At 42.9% G+C, this 17,851-nt stretch overlaps 2 protein-coding genes across 3 annotated transcripts in view; one reads left to right on the plus strand and one right to left on the minus strand.

Annotated features, from left to right (window-relative positions):
- The window catches only part of LOC118410585 (putative WEB family protein At1g65010, chloroplastic), a gene marked incomplete at its 5' end in the record, with an annotated part of 343,380 nt that overhangs the window by 217,651 nt on the left and 107,878 nt on the right, over positions 1–17,851 (plus strand).
- Positions 1,309–17,845, minus strand: LOC118406556 (leucine-rich repeat and immunoglobulin-like domain-containing nogo receptor-interacting protein 2). 2 transcript variants are annotated; one of them, XM_035806658.1, is made up of 7 exons: positions 17,274–17,845; positions 15,775–15,980; positions 15,276–15,450; positions 14,458–14,649; positions 13,320–14,069; positions 12,990–13,115; positions 1,309–2,135 (listed from the first exon to the last, which is right to left on the minus strand). In XM_035806658.1, exons 1-6 carry the CDS (start codon positions 17,622–17,624, stop codon positions 12,996–12,998), a joined length of 1,794 nt encoding a protein of 597 aa, XP_035662551.1. In that variant the 5' UTR covers positions 17,625–17,845; the 3' UTR covers positions 1,309–2,135; positions 12,990–12,995. The 2 variants fall into 2 exon arrangements, with proteins under 2 accessions (XP_035662551.1, XP_035662542.1); XM_035806649.1 differs by having other exon boundaries at positions 17,259–17,845.

Below are 17,851 nucleotides of genomic sequence, written 5' to 3' on the forward strand. Positions count from 1 at the left end.
TTCTGAATGGCGGAATGATCATAGCCCTGTTTTGGGGCACTTTTGGTCGTCTCATCAGAATCTGGGAAATGTTTTTCAATTTGAGAGATTCAACAGCAATACAAATACCAGCTCCTGTCCTTTATTCCACATTTTAGGTCTCCCTATCTTTTATTCTTAGACTATTCCTATGACCTGGGAAACAAGTACATGTAGATGTTGATGCCTTTAATACATACATGACAGTCATGTAGAGAAATGTATCATATTGTAACTACGTAACAAGGCAGAGAGATGATGTCACAGATATGTTTTCAACACAACTGACAATTATTGGCTTGGTGTAGAGATAACTTGCATTTTGTATTGGCTTCTTAGGGCCCTTTCAGAACAGGCAAAACAAACAAAACAAAATAAAACAAACTAAGGGCAAGTTGACAGTTGTACAGGAATCTCCCTCCTAGATTAGAATCTCTTACGGGTCTAGATGGTTACCTCTTTTCCTTCCCTTTAATTGGCATGATGTAACCTCTTTTAGTTTCCCCTTGTAAATGTAGAGCAGTTGAAACATTCCTATAATTTTTAGTCAAACCTTCCTAGCAGAATGAAAGTCTTGGCAAACACCTGGCTAGACTGAGTCATGTTTGGGACCACTTCCTTGCTTCTTAGTCACAAATTTAGGAGAAGTAATGTATCTCGTTCAAGAAGTGTCCATATCAAGTTATTACATCACAATAGGTCACGTTAGTTTTGCAATGAAATGTTGAATTGTCTTAGCATCAATAAAAACGGTTCATTATGCACCAATGTAGACAACAGGTTGTTGTTGAAATGTTTGCAGAAGAATAATAGAAGGTTGCGAAAAGAAAAAGACCATGTTGAGTTCAGAATCTAGGGATATTTTTAACTCTTTTTTGCCTTGCCCTTTATTGTTAAGATAGACATTAGTCATTATGCGATTTGCTGACTCAATCACAATATCATCTATGATGTTGTTTTCCAGACTCCTAAAACTTGTGCGGACAGTAGACGGAATTCATACCATTAAGTTTTAAAAGTCTGCATTTACAGTATCTATCCTGAATGCAATTTTCAGTAAAATGATTGGTCATTGGCTTGTTCGCTATTTTTTCAAATGTTTTCTACCAGCTGTTTGAAGAACTGATGTCTTCCAGGTCTAAAGAGTATGTAAAAAAAACTTTGTTGTGCAATCAGGGCTCCTATTGGTAGTTGGGCACATCAACATAGAAATCTTTCAAAGATCAGCCAATCCGATTTCATAAAACCAGTAGAAACATTCACGATACACAAAAGTTACATTTTGCATTCACATCTTTCTGCATTATACAGTTGCACTATAGAGGAAGGAACGCAACCAACCAGTGGTTTTTGATGTTATGATCAGGAGTGATTTTGAATGTAGAGATTCTGCAGTCTAATTTTATATTAGTCTCTGGTGGCATGACAGACTGTTTACCTAGTACAAGACAGACCTCTAAAAAAATTGTTCATCTGTTTTGATAATAGATACTGCTCATGATCAGTTTGAAGTTGAAGAGATCTAGACACCAGTGCCACAAATTCCAGATCTGTAGCATATTTGTCAGAAAACTCAATACTTTACATTCAAGTACATTGTAGTGAAGCAAATAAAGGTGTCACCGAGAAGAACATATAGCATCATTGTAGTAACAAGTTGAAATGCAAAGCTGTCCAACAAAATTTGTTGTCTTGTAATTTGTAAAAATCAGGTTGTAAATTTTCACTGGACATAATGTTGGTCATTTGGTAGCCATGCCGTCAATAAAGGGAACAAAATTGCTTATTTGAGTGTCTATGGCATGTTGTTTTCCATGTTATGTTTTATTCCTGTATTGTATCTTTCTTTCGGCTTTTTTTCTCCTGTTTTAAGTCCTGTTTATGCACTACTTCAACAGTGTCTGCCTCGCGCTGTTTTAGAATGTTATCATTCTGGCATTGTCTGCAATTTTCTGTTATAATTGTACCATTTTAGTCTTATACTGTAATGTCTTGTCATCAAACCGTTCTTGTTTTGTCTGTGCCTTAAAGCTTGAGTTGAGGTTGTCTGGTGAAGAAAGGCTGGAATGTCTTCTGTGATGAATCAAAGACTCTTCTTAAGCTTCATTCTCTGGAAACTGCAGAACAAAGAGATAAACAAATAAAATAGATTTATTGCCCTTTGTCAACAACATTGTGTTTGTGTGTGCTCGTCTGTGTATTTGTAACAGTGCTATTTTTTGTGTGTCGGCTTGTGGACTGCATAACTCAAGTTGTGGATGAATCTTTATGACATTTCTGTGAAAGAAATTCAAGTACAACATACATGTAGCTACCACTTACCAGTAATAGTATTGAACTTGGAAGGTTGTCACCATAGTTAATTGCAATCAATCCTGCATTTTTGTGGCCTTGGAAACTTTGGCCTGAATAATTCTATGTCATCACATATTCTGTGTCTGTCTCTTTTTCAAAATCAAATCTTTATCCTACTGCTTGAAGAATTTCTTCAGGAGGTGGATCAAAGAAAAGACAAATATGTCAGATTCAGCTCACAAGATGTCAGAATGTTGACATGATGGTACAGCCCTCCATTGATTTTCTAAGTTGATCGAAAAAAACCCAACAAAATGCAATGTGGGTCACTCACTCGAGGTATGGAAATGAAAAATCCATTTTGATAACCCCGGATTTTGTCAAGCAAAGAACCAATCTATTCTATCACAATGGTCCTATTATAAGGGAGTTAGAGTAAGTATAGCTGGGGTGATTATGTTTGGAGTTTACCGATTTTGTGGTTAGTGACCCAGCTTCTAGATCAGAGGGTCAAGAGTTCAAATCCTGGCTGCAGTCTTACATTTTGCTTGGAAGAGGATCAGAAAATTGAGCGGTTACCCACTGTTTATTATTCTTGACAACAAGGACCCTAAAATTTGTCCATTAAACTCATATACAGTAACTGTATTTTAGATTTTGGAGAATAGCTAAGTTCTAAAACTAAACCAATAAAGGATGTATTTGGTACATACATGTTTTACTGTGTTGATAGAGAATCATGTGATGCATACCATGACTCTCAACAGTGTTAAAGAGTGGAGAGAAAATTTTGAAATGAATTTCAATGACATCATTTTTATCATACCAGCAGTGACATTGCTGACAGCATAGGGTAAGAGCTCCTCCTGTTGATTTCTGATGGAATGACATGCAAGTGGGCATGAAGCAAACACCTTTCTCCTAGAGCTTTTTGATCTGGCTTTCCTGAGAATGGATTTGGAGGGAATTGATAAGTTAATAGGCTGCAAATTTGGAAAGCTGATAACCAAGGCCACCATGCAGTGCCCCCACAACCCCAAGGTTTAAGGTAAGGACAAGGTAAATTTGAAAACTTCCTTGAAATCTATCCTCAGATTAACGGTAGATTGAAGACCCCTATGCATGTATACGCCTTTAGAAATGTTGGCTGCAGTTTGATTTGCTGGAAATACTGCTATTTTAGATTTTATATAGAAAGAGCTGAGGGCCTCATATTACTGTAAATGCAGATTCTTGTTCATGGTACTTTTTTGTTCACAGTTTTCGCGGTGGCCACTTCACCGCGAACTTAAAACCACAGCGACCATTTATCCATTATATTATGTGGTTACAGTCTGTGGCACTATCGCGAACTTAAAACCACCGCGAAAACTCCATATCCCTGCTACTGCAAAATCAAAATTATCCCCGCAAATTTAAATGCATTTACAGTATCACCATTGATATTTTGTCCCACGGACTACCCTCCTTTCCAGTATACCATACAGGTCATGTTCGTAGCACTATCTGTGATTCAAACTCACGACCTTTGGTCCCTCGCTAAGAGTCGCTTAACACTGCACTGCACACCTTATGCCCCCTGTAATTGCTTTCACATCAACTCTCACCTAAAAAGTCATCTTAAAGAGTACTGCCTTCTCACATCACCAGTTTCATGAGATGATAAAATGCTGACTCATCACCACAAAGTACAGCTTCATAGTGCCACATCAATCTATGTTTTTATGATTTAAAAAAAAGTTTAGCAAGAGGTTGAATGAAAACAGATTGATATTAAAGACAACTTGACTCTTGACTGCTGTATATTCTCCATAAAAGCATGCACTTTTGAAAAAAATTTCAAAATCCAAAAGTGGTCAAAAGGCTGAAGTCAGGCTGGGTACTTTATTTGAGGTTACTGCCTGGGCCAATTGGAAGAGGACCCCAAAACCAAGCTAGGAATCAATTTGAACACAGGCGCTCATGGCTTGGAACAGTATCAAAATATCTGTGAAATTAGATTTTGAGGTAAGAGGATAATAACATTATATAGTACTTTCATAAAACAATGTACCAGTAGTCTTTCTTACTTAACTCCCTGAAACTGTGAAACAGAAACCAAGACTCTTGATGTTGTTTTCACTTTGATCATGATACTATTACAGACCCTTATTGTTTTACTTATCTGTAAAATAAACAGATCTAGAAAACGTAGATAACCAACTTGGTTCTATGATTAAAAATCATAATTCTAGAATGCATGTGTCCTCATTACAAAATATAAACAAAAAGCAGTATTCTTTACTTGAAGAATCAGCAAATAAAATTGATGTGTCCATACAGCAAAACCCTGAGTTCTGTGAAACCCCTCGTGAGTCCTACAGCTGTATATACAATTATATTATACTTGCATCTTACAAAATGTCAATGACCCGGCAGTTACAATTCAAGAAGGGGCATAGAACTCGTAAAAAGTTGTTCATGTCCCTAAAAAAGTCTTGGGCATTTAGGTAAGTCTGTTTTATCACTAGATCCATAACCCCTCTTCTTTCATAAGACCCTGTTAGTACTGGCATATCACTTAAGGTTGAAGACCCAGCAGGTAAGAAGCTGGAAGAAGCTTTTGAGTGGCCTTAAATTCATAGACTTGTTTGTATGGATGGTGACAGTTAAGTCTGTTTCCTGTTTCACCGATGATGCCCCCCCCCCCCCCCCCCCAACGACCCACTTGATGGACATATAGTGAATTGCTTGTTTGTTAAGTCATCTCTTCAAAACCCTCCAATGGAAAATGCCCCATCAGGCTGGATTTGTAGTGAACAGCAGGCTGCGCAATAAAGTCGGGCATTAGGTGTAGTAACTTCCCACTGCTCTTGTGGCACGGTCAGGGGCACAACTGGCTGTGTGAGGAAACTGCACAATCACTTTTAAAGTTTTTAGTTGGGGCCTTATCAATTTGATTTCTGTTTTTGTGGATTTTAGCCACTGGCACCAAATTTGTAATAATCATGGAAAAGTCATGATAATAAGTTCCTTAGTGATCATCCCAGAGTTAAGGTGTCCAAAAATTTGTTCTTCCCTTGAACCATTGTGGAGTGGAACTTTGTGCCTACAAGTATGTACTGTAGGGATATCCTCATTGAGGCCACACCAATTTTATTTGTTGTTTTTGCAGAGCCGTTTTTTTATTTCCCGGCCATATTTTTTCCAATTTGAAAAAAAAAAAAACTTTTCAAATTGATGCTCACAGCCTCTCCTTTCTCAAATTAACTATGGGCTTCAGATTCCAGTAGCTGTACGTGCCTATTTTGGACGTTAGGTTTATAATTTTTCTTCAAAATTTGGACTTTGTTACCAGGGACCCCGGAATTAACCGTAGTTCCTCGATGTCTTCTTCCCCCGACTTTTTGCGAAAGTTATTTTTTCAACCAACCAACCAACCAACCAACCAACCAACCAACCAATTTTTTTTCGAAAAATCTGAGAAACAGCAAATGAAATTGCTTTGGCCTAAGTAGCTTTAAAAAACACTTTGAGTTAGATGTACAACAATTACGTGTGATAGGATATATATTACATGTTAAGTGCATTATTTTGCTCACTTGTTGATTTGGCTGCAGAAATTTTGACAACTGCCCCCAAATTGGTGATGGAAAGTTTGCTTTTTCAGTCTTGCCACGTACAATGACTTTTCCAAGAAATATTTGAAAAATGACCCAGGCACCATTTATTTCCTTTGTTTGGTTAGATTTAAGTGTTCCTTCAAGCCCTCTGGTTTTACCTTGACCTGTTTTCACTTGAAAATATCTCAGACATAAGGAAATAGATTGATGTAGCCTTAGTTATCAGTCTGGCTGCGGCATTCTTATGCGCCTTGCCCCAAACAAGGGAAGGAAAGCCATGATTCAGAATCTGTGAAAAGATTTTGTCTTTATTAGTTGACATTTGTGCATCAAAGTTTTACCTCCTGTACCTAGATTGAAATATCAGAAAGGAAAAGTGATTTCTTCAAAGAATATTTCTTTCAGAAATCTTAATTTCTTTCAGAAATCTGAAATTTCTTTCTGAAATCTGAAATTTCTTTCAGAAATCTGAAATCTGAAACTGAAAAGTTGCTATTTCTCCTTGTCATTAGATAAGGAATCTCGTATCACAACTGGTGTCAGAACTGGGCAATTTGTGGCTGAAACTTGTTACTACCTTCCATCGATCAGTTCGGTAAAATTACTTTCCCTGCTTGGCGTATTGCTCCCCCGTCTTGAGGAAACAAAGCCAGCCCATTCGTCAGCGCAAGAAGAGGAGGGCAATCTAAACAGTAAAACGGTCGACGGCACAAACATAACAGCTCAATTTAGCGGCTACGGCTCTCAAGATGTCAAGCCCCTATTACAGCCTGGTAACGGCACAGCTCAATGCGTATCTAATAACATTCCATTCCATTTTCAAACCAAATAGCCTGAAATTAAGCAGCAATTTTACAGCGTTAGTACAAAGCCAGGTGGACGTTAAGTTGTAACCCTCTGCCCCCACCTGTAAGGGTGCCAATTACGCTGTCAGTTTTACTGCCTTTTTGGAGACATTGGTGCCAAATAGCTTTCAATTGTTATATCAGACACCTGTAGCATTTATATGATTGTACATTACGTTTAACTGGCTTTGGGATCAACAATGTTTCTCCAAGTTGACCAAAGAGCATCGCTACTTCTGAACCTGCCTGGTAGTAGCAAAGTTGTTCCTGGATATGCAAATTAAACTTATATCAAAAACTTTATAATTGTTGTATAATTGTTCAGGCACACTCACTCGGAGACGTATTGGCGCGTGACATGTTTAATCGAGTCTGATGAGCTGGTTCAAGTACATAGTTCCGCCACAGACGATGTCACAGGCCTAGCCTAGAGACGCTAGGCATATAAATGAACTGGATACAAGACAGGTATTCCTTACAAAGCAGGCATGTAACGATACAATAAGATGAACAGTAAATTGTCATAAAACGTATAAACTCTCTTTAAAAGTGACCGCTCTACAGTCCTGAAGTAGAATACAGTTGTGCTCTCGCCTATCTGAGGCCTAAAGGAGCTAAAGGTACTCTACATGAGTAACGACTTCTGACGCTAACTGCACGTTGTAGTGACGTGCTGGTCATACAGATACTCGACATACATAAAAACTTGCTAAAACACTGACTAGTATCTACTGTGGTGCTGAGACTAAACTAGGTGGTGGATTAAAAAACGGGATAAGATAACGAACGGGTGGAATAGAAAGTTCAAGGACGTTGTTGGGCGGTGGATGGTAGTTCGTTCGAGATCTGGAGTTCTTACTCTGGTTCTCGCAAGATCTCGCGGTGTTCATCACGTGGTTTGCCCACATTTCCCCCGTATGACGTCATCGAACATACGCCCATAATTGTTCAGGCACACTCACTCGGAGACGTATTGGCGCGTGACATGTTTGATCGAGTCTGATGAGCTGGTTCAAGTACATAGTTCCGCCACAGACGATGTCACAGGCCAGGCCGCAGGCAGCCAAGAAGACTCCGATGGTGGGGACGAGCTGCTTACTCGTCGGCTTGAATGGTCTTAGACCTAGTGTTCTGCCAATGGTCGTAGACAGGGCATAACGACGCCGGGTCTCCCGCTGCCGCTTGTGTTTGTGAGGGCGACACCTGGGTCGAAGGGGAAAGCCGCTTCCCATCTTGTCCGTGGAGGACCTGTGGCTGTACATGTAGCCCTAAGAGTTGCTGTCTTGTCAAATGTGAGCGTTGTAGCTGGACATTGGACAAGGATGTCCAAGGTCTTTTTTGGTGAAGGCTTTAGGGCAGGCCTTATTACATGGATGCTCGCCGTCTTGTCTGGTGAGGGCTTCCGAGCAGCATGTGGGACGTGTGTGCTCGCCATCTTGTCTGGTGAGGGCTTTCGAGCGGCATGTGGGACGTGGGTGCTCGCCGTCTTGTCTGGTGAGGGCTTTCGAGCGGCATGTGGGACGTGGGTGCTCGCCGTCTTGTCTGGTGAGGGCTTTGGAGCGGCATGTGGGACGTGGGTGCTCGCCGTCTTGTCTGGTGAGGGCTTTGGAGCGGCATGTGGGACGTGGGTGCTCGCCGTCTTGTCTGGTGAGGGCTTTGGAGCAGCATGTGGGACGTGGGTGCTCGCCGTCTTGTCTGGTGAGGGCTTTCGAGCAGCATGTGGGACGTGGGTGCTCGCCGTCTTATCTGGTGAGTGCTTTCGAGCAGCATGTGGGACGTGGGTGCTCGCCATCTTGTCTGGTGAGGGCTTTCGAGCGGCATGTGGGACGTGGGTGCTCGCCGTCTTGTCTGGTGAGGGCTTTCGAGCGGCATGTGGGACGTGGGTGCTCGCCGTCTTGTCTGGTGAGGGCTTTGGAGCAGCATGTGGGACGTGGGTGCTCGCCGTCTTGTCTGGTGAGGGCTTTCGAGCAGCATGTGGGACGTGGGTGCTCGCCGTCTTATCTGGTGAGTGCTTTCGAGCAGCATGTGGGACGTGGGTGCTCGCCGTCTTGTCTGGTGAGGGCTTTCGAGCAGCATGTGGGACGTGGGTGCTCGCCGTCTTGTCTGGTGAGTGCTTTCGAGCAGCATGTGGGACGTGGGTGATCGCCGTCTTGTCTGGTGAGGGCTTTTGAGCAGCATGTGGGACGTGGGTAGTGCTCGCCGTCTTGTCTGGTGAGGGCTTTTGAGCAGTATGTGGGACGTGGGTGCCCGCCGTCTTGTCTGGTGAGGGCTTTCGAGCGGCATGTGGGACGTGGAAGCTCGCCGTCTTGTCTGATGAGGGCTTTCGAGCAGTATGTGAGATGTGGGTGCTCGTCGGCTGTAGAGCAGCATGTGGGACGTGGGTGCTCGCCGTCTTGTCTGGTTAGGGCTTTAGAGCAGCATGTGGGCGTTGAATCAGTTTCTTGTTGTCGGTCAAGGTTGATGCCGGATAAATCACACCTGTGCTACGCGCCGAGTCTAGTCAGGAGTTGTCGGAATTCCCTGGCTGGTTACTGTACCCTCCGGTGTCTCTGTTGTATGTGCAGAACTTGGCGGGATGATCCGCGTCCACTTCCGGCCTATTCCTGGCACAGAACTTGCAAGCATGTACATGGAGTGTACCCGACGCTGAGATGTGGTCGGTGACGAAGGTGCAGGTATTGGCTTGATACCTGTAGCAGTATGTGCTGCGTGGACCTCCGGCTCTCTCGGTGGATGCTGCTTGCTGAAGGCCGCCGTGTGCATGACCGTGTTCCATCTCCAGCGAGGGCCGCTGCAGGTGATCCTCCTTTAGTTTCTGCACTTCGGCTAGAGTAGTATTGGTGTCAATGTTGAACAGGCCATGTTCTGCGTGAATGAGTAGAATTTTGAAGTTTCTAATACCTCTAAAGGTGTATGTGGGCACGTCCAGCATGAGTCCCCTCAAGATGTGTCCCCTGTTCCGGCTTTCTATCGGGTGGGTGTGGGAGCTGAGGATGATTGACATTTCCCCCGCGACAAACTGATCGTAAGTCAATGAGTCATACGTGATGGCGGTGGTGGCAGAAAAAACGTATTCATGAGGCCAACTCACCTCCCTAACGACCCTGTCGTGCGCCTTCCTGGTGAGGCCGCTGGTAAGTCTCTTACCTTGGGTAAGTGGGAGGCCTTCCTGGACGTGCTGAGTGTTGCGCATGGGGGGAGGGGGGTGGCCCTCGGCGCCCCGCTGTTCCCCTTCGGTGTGTCTTGGGACGTGCCGCAAGAACTCTGCAGGGTCGCTCTGTAGCTGATGAAAGGCCCGAACCTCCCGCAGAGTCGGAAAACTGTGCCTCGCGGGAAGCTCGGGCGCTCGAATCTCCGCACGCGGAGCCCTAGCGTGCGGCTCTTCCGTTCGGCCATCTTGAATTCGCGCTGGGATCTCTGGGATCGGAGACCTCTGACCTCCGTCGTCATCTTCAAATGCGTTGGTGGGGAGGGGGGTACGAACTCTTCCGGCCCTCTCCAAATCGGCGCCGATATCGGGCACCAAACATGTTGACTTTGGGGGAGAAACTAGTTCGTTCGAGATCTGGAGTTCTTACTCTGGTTCTCGCAAGATCTCGCGGTGTTCATCACGTGGTTTGCCCACAATTCCCCCGTATGACGTCATCTCGTCATACGCCCATGCTTTGAAGTTTGAACTGGATGCTCAGTTAGTACCTAAATGATTGTAGTTTCTGCCAGTTGAGTAAAGTGACAGTGATACTAAATGACGGACAGAAGACACCATTCTGTAATGCTCCAAAGATTGAAGTGTGATAAACAGTCTGATTTTCAGTTGTTGGTCACTCTAAGCTGCGGGAGGGGTGACAAATTTGACAATGACAAAATCTGGTGTCCTCAACTGAAAAATTGTAAGAAATTATCAATTCTGATGTCAAAGTTTGGTACTCAAAATGTTTGACAGCAGCACATGTGAAGTACGTTCAATTATCATATGGAAGCCAGTGTGATACCTTCAAACCGGATCAGTCAGGAATACCCATATCCAGTATTATCTCTTGCCAGGCATGATATGAGATAGAAAAAGACAATAAAATTTGTTTTACATGCTGGTTACTTCTGCAGTGCAATCTGATTGGATGTTACAATGGTTTTGCTGCAGATCAACAAAAAATGGCTTCAGTTCCTGGTGAGATTGTGAAGATCAACATCTGCAGTACTGCCGTATCACGTTAGATGGCATGCATGTGCAATGGGGGCATTTCTCTAGAAGGGAATTATCATACGTTTTTTAAAATCACCCCTACCTGCGTTGATATCCCTTCCTCCCACACATGTCATTGCCTTGCTCCAATTTCTTATACCTAGAATTGTTATCTCTCATCCATGTATTGCAATTTGAGACTATTCCATCTATCAAATCCTGTACCCTGATCTATTGATCCATACTATACAGTAGGTGTTCAGTTATCACAAGGACAGAATTGAATCCCTGCACTAAGATTTCCCCCTGTGACAATCAGTCAGGGAGTTTCTGACAGCATTAGCACAGATTTGGGGTATCAGCTTATAGCCTACCTAACCCACCATTGAGATAATCCATCTTATCTGACACAATTATGCCAGGTGTTGGGGGGGGGGGGGGGCTGGCAGAGGCACACCTGGCCTTGTAACTGTAAAATCATGAAATAGTTGCAGTAATTTTTAATAATTATGTTAATTCTTTTTTGTAATGATCTTTCACATTGCAAACTCACCATACTGTAAACTTGAAGATACTGAAATTTAAAATTAACAGCACCTGATTGAAGACCTGCATGCCCCTTTTCCATAAGGCTCTAAGCAGCCTATATTTGATTTCCCAGAATAAGTAGGGAAAGCCATATGATTTGTAATTTGTAGTGAGGCGACCAAATTTTGTGCAGTTGCCTTCCTCGATTTTGGTGTGATATTTGGAGGTTCTTCTGAATTCAGCACGAAGCATTGTAGGGACCCCGCATCAAGACCCTCCTTAATGTTATATGAGATATCACAGAATGATGTGACATATGTTGGCCCTTACTGTCTATCTGGTAGAAACTATTTTGTATTTTCATTTCAGAGTTTGTAGTTGGCTGTTCGAAAGTCACTGTTAATTTTGTTGGATGAAAAGAATGTTGCACTCCTGCTGACAGTGTTAGTATTCCATCATTCTGACTGTAATGGAATATTCTGTGTGTGCTCCAGCAGCCCCTGCATTGCTGGTGATTGAGATATTTGTCATGAGAACAAGTTCTGCATGACTTTCCCTGCTATTACAGTGAATATGTGAATGGAGGGTTGGGTACTCTCCCAGCAATTTTCCCAGATTGCACATATACATGATTGCCGGCAACCTGCAATTTTCCAGGTTCCCGGAAAAGAACGTCATGGTCTGTGGAGTAACTATCTGGCAAACAACTGACTCGAGTGAAAATTGGTTATGATTGTAGGATATGATATCACACGACATGAACTTTATCCTTCAATCATAGAAAGATTTGAGCCATCTTATTTGTACTTTGCTGCAACGTGTGCTCAGTATTTCTTGCTTAGCAGTCTGCAATATGTAGGAAGTTTGTGGCAACCGTGCATGGAAACTAAATAAAAATGGAAGGCAACTTTATGCCCTGAAATAGAGATGCTTTTCTGTCATATATAAGGATAATCAGTCATTCCTTGAAATGGTGTGAACCTATATTTCTGGGATGTTAGTTGATGAGGACCATTTTGTTAACGTCCTCAATCATTCGGCTAGGGCATCGAGTCACGTGTGTCCCTAAGGCTGCATGGCTACACTGTCCTATTTTTTGCAAAGTAATGCCTGTTAAAGAGTAGACAGGAAGTCGGGCAGTGTTTGGGATAGGGATGACTACATTTCTTTGCCACTTCCCTTTTCTGCTTGGTGACAGTTTCATGTGCTTCCTCAAAGGCGGTGGCACCTTCTTGGACTAAGCTAAGCCCTACATGTGCATGTACTATACTATACTAATTTTGGGTCACTTTACCTGCATTTTAAGTTTGCGGTGATTTAATTTTGTGGTCAAACAAAAAGCTATTGGTGGTTTTGAGTTTACTGTATTCGCATCCTGCTCTGCACAAGAGCAGTTGGTCAACACGCAATTGGGATTTTGAAAAGAAATGAACAAATTAAAGCAATTATTGTTGGGATGTCAGTCTAAAACAAAATGCAGACCTCATCACAGCCTTATTAAAGGCAACCCTCTCTCACCATTTCTCATCTTGCTCTTTTGAAGTTGACATTTGTTGCCAGGGGGCCACCGCCTGACTTGGCCTTTCCTCCCTCATCACTTCCCCGTGGCACAAAGGCCAGTTCCATCATAAAGGCCTGCTTGCCCTGGAAGAAACACACACAATCAAATATGACTGTTACAGTACGTAAACATGCCATCATAATATTACAAATATTGCAAAATTAGCTCAATAGCGTTAAGTTGGTAATCATTCAGAAACCTGACATCAGAAACCTGACATTTCTGTTGCAACCAAAGAAGACTAAATTTGGTGACCCCATTAATCAGGTCAAAGTTCATGACCTCACCTGCTTATAACCCCGGCTCCACAGGAAGATGATGGAGCAGCAGAAGATCACGACCCCCAGAAATGTCAACGACCCCATCAAGGTCGCCAGGAGCAAGGTCAGGTGATCGGGTGGGCGAGGCGTGGGGCCTGCCAGTCCCGCCTTTCCTGGACCCAGCTGACCAATCACGGTCACCTCGATACTGTCCGTGGCATTCCCCCCACCATTGTAGGCGAGACATTTGTACCGCCCGGCATCGTATTGAGATATCCTCTGTATCAACAACGTCCCCTTGTTGTTCAGACTCGTCTTCCTGTATGGCCTGCCCACTGTCACAGTCACACCCTTAGGGATGACCCAGTTCACTGTGGGGCTGGGTTTCCCCTTGGCAGGACATCGTAAAGGAACGTCCTGTCCTGCCGTTACGCTGATCGCCCGTCTCTGCATGACAAGCTTCGGCTCTGTGCAGGTCATCAGCTCTGTGTAGTTCTTTGGCGTAGCTGTTGGCTTCCTGATAAACCTAAGTATGTCCACGCCGCGCCACGAAGACGGGCTGTCGCACTTGATGGACACGTCCCCAACATCGTAACTAGACAGGATCCACTTCAAGTCACAGTTACAGTTCCACAAGTTGTTGTCGAGGATCATCTTTTCGGGGAGCTTTTTGAGGCTGAAGCTGGTTCTGCGCAGCGTCTTGAGGTTGTTGTTGGAGAGGTCTAATCTCCTCAGGTTATTCAGGCTGCTAAATGCAAACTCCTGAATTACTTCCAGCTGTGAAAGAATACGCGACAAAATGTAACAAACGAATCAAAGTTTAAAATTTAAACCTTCTTTCGGGAATTGATCTACATTGTATCAGTCTCATTGAAAGTCAATTTAAATTAGCAAAGTAAAAGCTGTCTGAATATTTGAGACAAAGCTACAAAAGTCTCACGAGTACAGCTTCTGTTTCATAATACAAAGTGCCTAAAGTTTATTTTTGAAATGTTGGTGATTGAAGATTAGATCATTTCTACCACCTAGAACATAAAAATTTTGTCTTGATAATAAATAGATCATACCCTGATCACTTGATGATTTTTACCTATAAGATATTTGAAAACCAAGGAAACAATTTGGCATGGCCTAAAAACCTGGATAAAGAAAAGAAGGCCCTGACCTGCATGTGTGTGAGTACCAACATCTCCAGTTTGCCCAGCCCCACAAAGTCGTTAGCCCGGATGACCTTGATGTCGTTTCGGGACAGGTGCAGCTCCTTGAGGCGGGGCAGCTTCTGCAGGGCGCGTGTCGGGATGTTGGTCAGGTTACCGTTGTTTAGGTTCAGGACCGTGATGTTGAGACCATTGAAGGCCTGCAAGTGATGAAAAAAATCTGTTTGAAGTCACTTTTACACATTCATGTAACTGTAATAGACTTCTGATCTTATGGTCGATGCATATCTCGTGGAAATCCTGACCTGGAATTCTAATGGGTCAGGCATAGATTACAAATATCTTCTTGTAAGTAAGGACTACTTTATGCTTATTCTACCTAAGTATCTATATACTCTTTACATGGTGGCAATCACATACATGTTTGGCACACTCAGGAAAGCTACATTAAATCTTTCAAAATCCTTTTCTGAAACATTTCAATTGGCCTGAATGCTATACTAGTCTAGTTTACAAGGGCTTCCATACTCACTCCCTTACAAATTTTTGTAGGGGGCGTGAGCATGGGGGGGGGGGGGCTAAATGAAGTAAGAAGTATGGTAGCCAGGCTACACTTTGCTTGCCACAGTTATTACTCTAACGATATGCAGCTAGCCTTTGTGAAAAGCTCTATTAAACAGAAAAGATTTTTGTTTCAAATACACAGAAAAGTATCATCTGCCATCTCTGCAAAGAGGCTAGGCAGTACAGAAGAAGAAGAATGTAGGTGCATGTTATGTAGCACCTAGTTGTTCAAGATGTACAATGTTATAATATTTAAACTAACCTGTGGATGGATGGCTCGCAGACTACGCCACAGGCCCAGGTCCAGGGACTTCAGGTATGGCAGGCTGGGAAAGGCGTTCTCTGGGAGGACGTCGATAGGGAAGGATTGCATACGTAGGAACTCCAGGGATGGCACGTAGCGCAGGGCCTTCGTCATGTAGCTCATCTTGGTAAATCTTTTGAAACAAAAATAGGATAAGATGTCTGATATTTACATATTAAGGGTAAAATGGAAATCCACCTGCATTTATGACAATTTCTTTTAATACCGGGGTAGATTTTTTTTTTCAAAGAGACTAACTTGTAATAGAGAAACAGAATTGTTCCATGCATTTAGTATGTTCTGAGACCACTACATTCTGACATCTCCCAACGCTAACCCTATCCCTAACCCTAACATAGGGGCATCAGAACATAGGGCTGTCAGAACATAGTTGTGTCTCCAGAAGAATTAGCTTCTTAGAGAGCTAAGTGTAAATTATAGTGTAAAACAAACTTACCTGCAGCGCATGAGGTACAGGTTCTTGAGCTTGGACAGTCCCTTGAAGGCCTTGTCTCCTATGAAGATGATCTGGTTCTCTCCCAGGTCCAGGTAGCCCAGGTTGTTCATGCCGGAGAAGGAGTGGTCCAGTAGCACCACCAGCTTGTTCCTGTCCAGATCCAGCCGTGTCACGTTCTGCAAACCTCGGAACGCTCCACGCAGAACCTGGGGTATACGCAATCACACAAAAATGGGAGAAAATATGAAATTGGGGACTATTCTAATCCCCATATAAAGAAGAGTGTTTTTTTGTTGCATATTAAGAGGAAGTCAAGGTTTGTTAACCCTTGTCCTGCTGGCTGTTTTTTGGCCAGTTTAACTTCCCAAATCTGATGGCTTCATCAGACAAATAAAACTTGACCTGTTCTGTGCTGCTGCTGCAGATTTACTCCCCTATTCGATGGGCTTTGCAGTGGTATGCAACTTTTACATGAGAAATATCCCAAACCCATAAAAATACAACTCAGCATGACAAGGGTTAAGTATGTCCATCCCATATTTAAACAGGTTCAGCAGTCCTGTCTCCTTACTTCTGTGATTTTGACTTCTTGTGTGGAAGGTACAAGTACAGAGCACATGGGACAGCTTAAATGGACATATTTTCTGATTGCCTATTCATTTATTATGCTTTTGATAGTAGCCAATGACTTTACCCTCAGAGAGCCAGTTGATTTGTCTTGTTCTCAACATTTTGTTATCCCACACACTGTAGTATCTTTCGACTACCATTTTTGCTTCGGAATCCTAAGTTTACAAATGGCAGATTATATTTGATTACATGTACTTGCTGTTCAGATTGTACAGAGCATAACATACTGAGTATGGAAGTTAATGCAAACAGGTGATTTTAAAAAGAAGAAATAAAGAGGCAGTCACAGAATTGATTAGACCCTATTTGAATTTTACTGTGTTGACATCTACGAATTGCAACTCACGAGATTTATGGCTATTCCTCATCAAGAGGAGAACAGAATGGGCAGTGAAGAAATAATTTTAATCCTATCTGCTTACTTCTTTGAACAGGTTGGTTGAATTACTCTGATTGAAGCCTTTCATGCCGTCTGGAAAAATTGCCAATGGAATACATATTAACAGTTTAGAGTCATTCATTAGAACTGACAGGTTTCTTCAAGCTCAGAAAGATCATGTAGAATTTTGGAGTTATGAATGTTACCATGAGACGTTTGTGAAGATTAGACATCCAGGTATCGTTATAACATTGAAGAAGAATCACTCTTTACTTCTGGATACTTTGAAAATTTTACTAGACGTTTTCTTGTTCAATGTTGTTACCATGAGAACATTGTTTTGATGGCATTAAAGTACTAAAACTATGTTAGGATAGAAAACTGCAGATACATACAGCCAGTGCTAGCCCACAGACGCCTCACAGACAGCCAGGCACGGACGGAGGAAAGGAAGGAATGAGAAAAGAGAACGTACATCACTGTTACCTACCAGCTGGAGGTTATTCCCACTCAGCTTCAGCTCCTGTAATCGTGGCAACCCAAGAAAGGCTCCGCTTGCCAGCATCTGGATCTTATTGTCGTTAAGATTGAGGGTCTCGAGCTGGGGGAAGTCAAAGAATGTCTTGGCGGGGATTCCCTTGAGACGGTTTGTCTGCAGGTTGAGATGTTTGGTGTTGTGCGGGATCCCGCCAGGGATGGAGTTGAAATTTGTCCGCTTGCAGCTCACTGACTTCTCCGAGCTATCACAGATGCATCTTTCCGGACAGCCGACCACGGTGGCGGTGTCCCAAAAGATGCACACAATGAGGAGTAGCCACACCTTCCAGTGATGCCTCTGCATGGCTCTGCTTCACGACAATCTTTCACCAGTCTTTCACAAGCCTTCAGGTAGTCCTTCTTACTGTTTTATATGTTCTGCCTTATGTATTCTACACAGTCCTGCCCTTGGTGCTGAACATTGGATAGCTGTCTGAAGAGGAAGGTTTCCCCACTCTCATGAGTTGCACTCAGTCATTGATTCAAATCATTGTGGTATATCTGTATGTACGATTTACTGATCCCTGTCCT

This window comes from Branchiostoma floridae, chromosome 2, assembly GCF_000003815.2.
Source record: "Branchiostoma floridae strain S238N-H82 chromosome 2, Bfl_VNyyK, whole genome shotgun sequence".
NCBI classification, from domain to species: Eukaryota; Metazoa; Chordata; class Leptocardii; order Amphioxiformes; family Branchiostomatidae; genus Branchiostoma; species Branchiostoma floridae.